At 52.8% G+C, this 6267-nt stretch overlaps 1 protein-coding gene across 2 annotated transcripts; it reads left to right on the top strand.

Moving 5' to 3' along the window:
• Positions 1-1107: 1107 nt before the first annotated feature.
• On the top strand, positions 1108-6168 carry LOC112464788. 2 transcript variants are annotated; one of them, XM_025031987.1, is made up of 2 exons: positions 1108-1123; positions 4973-6168. In XM_025031987.1, exon 2 carries the CDS (start codon positions 5038-5040, stop codon positions 5875-5877), a length of 840 nt encoding a protein of 279 aa, XP_024887755.1. In that variant the 5' UTR covers positions 1108-1123; positions 4973-5037; the 3' UTR covers positions 5878-6168. The 2 variants fall into 2 exon arrangements, with proteins under 2 accessions (XP_024887755.1, XP_024887754.1); XM_025031986.1 differs by lacking the exon at positions 1108-1123 and adding an exon at positions 4054-4175.
• Positions 6169-6267: the final 99 nt, after the last annotated feature.

Here is a 6267-nt window from a genome sequence, read left to right as displayed (position 1 = left end):
AAGAATATTTAAGTGACAGAATGTGCATTATACTTCCATTATAGATATTAAATGTTATATACTGTAGAAGGTGTTTACTTTAATCTTTGAAGGGCTGCGCAAGACGTTAAAACGTCTCCAAATCAATGTCACATTTCGCATCCGATTATATATGTTTCCTTGTAGCGAAATTTTCGTCATTTAAAAAAAAAAATTCTGCGGCTCTCCAAAGATTAAATGGTACGAGTAAACGTTTTCCTTTAAAACTCCTAATACGCTTTTTTTAAATCTGGTTTTCCTCAAACAAAAATCTAATCACAATAAGCTTACTCGATGCTTTTGTATTCAAAGTTTTTAAATACTCGCGTCTCTCGCGTACCAAGAATTCGCAGTGTGCTTTAAAGCGCATCGTTTCGAAGGAATCCAGAATCGCGCGCGGTCTCGTGCCAGAACATCTCGCATTGTCCGCTTTTCGTAATTTTACGTATAGCGTCATCCCCGAAAGCATCCTAATTTACATCTCGCGTCAATCTAAAATTTCCGCGAGCTCCAATATCGTGTTTGTTATCGCGCGCGCGGTTCTTATTTATCCCATACCATACGCGAGCTGCGTCTCTCGCTGCGTCGATCAATAAAAAAATATAAAACGCAGAAAGGCAGCGCGACGATGACGAGCGAGAGGAGGAGGAGAGGCGCGCTCTGCCAAAAATCTTTCGCATCATCGGTTGACTGACTCATCGGTAGCATAGGGAAATATTTGACGCTCGCCGCACTAGTCATCCCGGGTATTTGGGGATGCTGGGTGGCTCAGGTGGTTGCGTGGCGGCTTGAAATAGCGCCGTTCGCCCGCGCAAAATCGCGTCGATTAGGGCCACGAATAGTGCGCGCCCACCACCTCGTCAAGAGCCACCGGTAATTTTAGAACATTTTGTTGTGCCAGATCAACGTCGTTGGCGTGCGTCACTGTCTCTTTGCTCCCGTACGTACGTGCACTGATTTTTACGTAAATTCGATCGGACAGAAGTAGTATCAACGCGCATCGTCGCGCGCGAGATCATTTTAGAGTGTCTTGTGCGTATTATTGTTGCAAAGAAACTTAACAAAACGGTTTAGACCATTTCTATATTATTGATTCATTGATATGGTAATCATTCTTCCGTGTGAAAAAATAATTATGTATGTAGCATATATTTCTCAAATGACAGTAAAGATGAAATAAAAATATGAGAGAGATCAATAGTAGGTATAATATATTCTTGAAGAGAGTATCGGCTTATTTGGTGGCGCCTAGCATTAATTATAATTATAGGCCCGGTGTCCGCATCACCCGAAAGTAAAACACACACACACTTGCTAGCATCTATTTCCTGATAGCTATATAATTTCGTCATCAATAATATTATTAATACCTCCAACATAGAATAGATTTCTATTAAATCGATATCTTTCAACATTACGTTGTAACAATCATGAATATGTACGGAGAGCAGTAAAATAAGATACAATGGCTTGTATCTCGCTTTTGTGGAAATCTAAATATATTATTACGTATATCTGCTCCCGAGCTCGAGCTATTTTACGCGATTATACAGCACACTCCTCATCGAGGGATAATCAAAAAGCGAAGTAAAAAACACGCGCGAGCAGGAGGAGCGAGAGAGAAATAGAGAGCGAATAGACACCCGGCGATGAAAAGGGGGAAGGGGGGGGGCGAGACACCAAGAGAGCAAGACGGAGCGACGCGAGAGAGCGAGGGAAGGGAGAGGGGGAACGGGCGCGTGGCAGCGCGTGGTGCCAAATAGGGCATCAGGTGGTTGCGAGACGCCCGCGAGAAAAAGATCGTACGCGCGTGCGCGCATATACGTGACTGCTAACCGGGCGCTCACGCACGCACGCAGGCACGCACGGACGCGGACGCACGCGTCTACCGCACAAATGGCACGCGTCTCTTACCCTCCCGAGGAGAGCTGCCGGGATCGGTCTCACGTATGGCAGACACGCGCGCTCACAGATGTTAAGAGACAGACGGAGACAGAGGGAGAGCGAGAGGGAGAGAGAGAGAGAGAAAAAGAGAAAACCACCGTCCGGGGATAAAATTACTTTCTCCATACGCGATGGATTTGTATCGCTTTTACCGCGAGATGACTGCGTAACTATTTATACGTATATGCAATCGGCCAAACGCGAGAGGTCGCATTCTCGACGCTCCGTCCGTCGTGATAGATCCAATAATAGCGGAGTAGACCAAAGCGAGAAAGATAGAGAGAGATAGAGAGAGAGGAGGAGGAGAGCAGATCTCTTGCTCCCCCGCGATCGATGGTTTCCTCCACGTCATCCCGCGCCGATACGCGTGCGAGCGCGGGATAACGATCTACGGAATTTCATTATCATGCCGCGCGCCTTTTCCGCGCGCGGGCTTTAAGTTACCGATATAACGCGGTAAATGGGCGGCAATTTGCCTGCGCGCGCGTCCCGCGCCTAAGTGAATACTTTATTCTCTAGGACTTCGCGCATAATTGACGGTAATACAAGATAATTTACCACGGGGCACGGCTTACCATATTTGCCCCGGCTAACGTATACGAGCCGCTAATAATTTCGCGCCGGCCGACAGGCGCGGGATTATGACGGGAATAGCATATCGACGTTGACGTTGACGACAGGTTCCGACACGCGATCCGGAACGGGTCCGGCCTGCTTATTTTAATTTATGATTAACTATATGTATACGCGGCCGAAAATGAGAGACGCCACGTTCTCTTCCTCTCTCAGAAAAAAAACACACACAAGAAAAGGAAAAAAAGAATTACCCCTCAGCTCGATCGCCCGATCGGCGACAAAACCGCTCCGCGACACAACCGCGTCGGATTGATCGCGCCGTCCTCCGCTCCGCGCTTTTCCGCTCTCCTTATTACGCCAATTCGCGGCTTTTCCTCCATCTCCGTCGCGTGCTCGCGCGCGTTCTCGAAAGTGCCTCGTGGGGGGACAACAGTCGTGCGCCGCGGGTCTACGTCACGATGCCCTACGTCACCGGTGAACGGGGTTGTGGAGCCGGCGGGGAAGCACGGGGAGGAGAGGAGGAGGAAGCTCCGATGGTGGGACGCTAGGAGTACGCGAAGGGAGACAGGGGGAGGTTGGCGGCGCGCGAAGGGCGACTGGTGGGGGGGGGCGAAGTTAGATATACGTTCGTAAGCACGGGCGGGCAGCGAGGGCGGCGCGAGAAGCACGGAGAGATCGGGGGGTCGGGTGGGAGAAAGGGGGGGAGATCGTTCAGATCTTACGCGTATATGCGAGACGCATGTATACATGTGCGTGTACACGTATACACGTATATACGTGCGCGCGTTTGTACGTATATTTAAATATACGCGCGTATATTTAAATACACACGTATATATGCTGGCAACGTATATAAATACGCGCATACGTATGAAGACGTATCCACGCGCGCGCACACACGCGTGCGTAGACAGTGGTCCGGCCGGGCGGGGATTGGCTGGCGGTCTCGACTCGGCGCTTCCAAATATGGGACAGTCTCGGCGGTCCATTCATAAAACTACGGGGCGCGCCGCCGCTCGGCTCAGTTCGTGCGCGACCCCCACGCATCGCGCGTCCTTTAACAACGTCGCCCGTGCACGAGCCAATGCACATTCTCTCGGCCGAGGTATACCTTTACCCGAAGGAGAGCCGCGCTTAAAGAAAGGGAGAGAAAGAGAAAAAGAGAGAGAGAAAGAAAGAGAAAGAGAGATAGAGAAAGAGAAGGAAAGAAAGAGAGACGGATAAACATGGATGGACAGAGAGAGAAAGAGGGAGAGAGATAGAGATAGAGAAAGAGAGAAGGAGAGAAAGAGAAAAAGAGTTCGCCGACGCGACGTAAAACGCGCGCGGCCACTCGCGCTCGCGCTCGCGCGCGCGCGCGTGCTCACGTTCGCGCGCCTACGCACACGCTCCCGGATCATACACGCTGTATTTGCTCTCACTCGCGCAGAGATTCGGAGCACGCGTGGACCTGACGCGGCGGCGGCGGCGGCGACGGCGGCAGCGGCAGCGGCGGCGACGGCGGCGGCGGCGGCGGCGACGGCGGGTGGCGGGTTGCCGGACACGTCTTCTCCCGCCGCACGAATACTTTTGCCTCGCTTCCCGACGCGTACTCACGTCGGCTCTCTCTCACGGACGCGTCCGTAAACGTCGGGAAGGTGAGAAGAGAAGTGTATTACCCCGAGAGCGGTGCGCGCCCCCGGACGTAAACGCGACCGGTCGGTCCCACGATTGTATACCCGTCGTTTATATAAACCTCTCTTCGCTTCGTCGTCCGTGAGGTGAGAAAACGGTGGTACCGGACACCACGACCGTACCTGAATCGAAATTCGTCGAGATATACCTATATATTGCGTATACGAGAGAGCCGCAACGGTCCTACACGCGCGTATATTAACTTCGCCTGGCGCACGGTGGTGGTAAATGGTGTCGGTGATGGTGATTCCTAGTGGTCGGTGGTGGTCCGTTCCGCGACGCGGTGTTGCCGGCCACGGCCGGTGGCATCCATCGAGGTAAAAAAAAAGAAAAATAGAGAAACAAGAGGCGGGAAAGGAAGACACCCTTTTTTCTCGCGTCAAGCGGCGCGCGAACGGCTCGATCGAGTTAACCCAAGGGCGCGCGCCACGCGATCTCGAGCAAGAAAGTGGGAAACGTCACCGCATACTTAATCGCATACTAATCCTACTAGCCGAAAGGAGTAGAGTGACGGAACCACGGACCGATCCCTGCGACAGATCGCGAGACATTAACGCATTATTCACAAGTTTTTAACACGCGCGCTATTTACATTGGGAAATAGAGAGAGAAAGATAGAGAGCGAGAGAGAGAGAGAGAGAAAGAAAGAGAGAAAGATACTTAATTGCTCTCGAAATAATAACTTAAGACTCTCGGAGCGATCGAGGAACGGCTGTAATAATTCTAACCATAATAATTACGTTGAACGATACAACCGCAGGCGAGGACACGCAGTGCGGCACCGAGGATTCTGTCGTCGCCCAGGGAGGCGACCAGCTCCAGAGGATGACTATGGACGGCGTAGAGGTGGTGGGCTCGCAGCCGCACGCGGCCACCAGCCCGTTTCTGCTCTCCTCGCCGCCGTTGGGCCATCATCATCATCATCACGCGACGTTCAATTTGCCGGTGCAGCTTAGCTTCGACGCGTGTTTACCTTACAACGCGGCCTCCTCGTCCGGCTCGGTCACCTGCGGCGTCACCGGGCCGCCCCCCGTTAACGCGACCTGCACGAATTCCTCCTCGAGCAGCTGCGGCAAGAGCACGCCGCAGCTCTCCCTGTCCTCGAGCGTGCCGCTACATATGCAGCTTCAGATCAGCTCGACCGCTCCCCCCTCGGAACACAACCACGGCCGGCATCATCAGCATCACTTGGTGGACCAGCATCGATTGGACGATCATCACCAGCATCAGCTGGTGCACGTCAATGCGTCCTCGCCGTCCACCGACACCGTGGACGGTAAGCGGCACCGGCAGCCCGATGACGACGACAAGAGCTGCATCAGGAATTGCAGGAGCGACATTCACGATACGAACGATAAGGATAAGCCCGGCGACCTGAACACGCCGGTCACCACCAGCAGCGACCTACCGTCTTTCTTCGGGCCCTCCGCGCTCGTCGAACCGCCACCGATCTCAGGTACCTACATCTCAGAGCTAGTCCTTAAGACGAGAGAATCGATCGAGGGAGACCACCCTATCGTTTTCTCCTCAATCGGAATATACCTACTTCGTCGCTACGACTTTATTTGTAGCGTAACGCACAAGAGGGGGAACAATACGATACGCGCGATTGTACGCGTATGGCCGAGCTCGGGGCCGATCGGACACGATCTGTATCCCTCGTGATTCGGCGAACGTTAACAGGATTACATGGGCGAAAACACGGCGCCGATTGAATACGTACTGTTTCGCTTTCGTCGACCTTTCGCTTTCTATACGATCCGCGAGCTCCTCGCGCTTCCTCGATGCCTGGTCGTTAGCATCTGCATCATTCGCGGGAAAATTTCGGTAACCGCCTAAAGTACCCCGAGCACCGCACTCTCGAGCGGGTGCGTCAAGCAGCCGTGGCGTCTGCGGAGAGGAGCCATGAGGCGTGTTACTGACGTTTATTACACTCGCCCGCGAAAACACGTAATATCGAAGGTCTGTCCGCCTGTCGCGGATCAATACCCAACGACCCCGACATTCAGAGACCCTCCTCTGCATCACCGCCACCTCCTCCTCCTCCTCCTCCTC

This window comes from Temnothorax curvispinosus, unplaced genomic scaffold, assembly GCF_003070985.1.
Source record: "Temnothorax curvispinosus isolate PA1 unplaced genomic scaffold, ASM307098v1 QBEX01014578.1, whole genome shotgun sequence".
NCBI classification, from domain to species: Eukaryota; Metazoa; Arthropoda; class Insecta; order Hymenoptera; family Formicidae; genus Temnothorax; species Temnothorax curvispinosus.
Note: the sequence above shows the minus strand (reverse complement) of the source record. Positions and strands in the feature narration are given on the sequence as shown.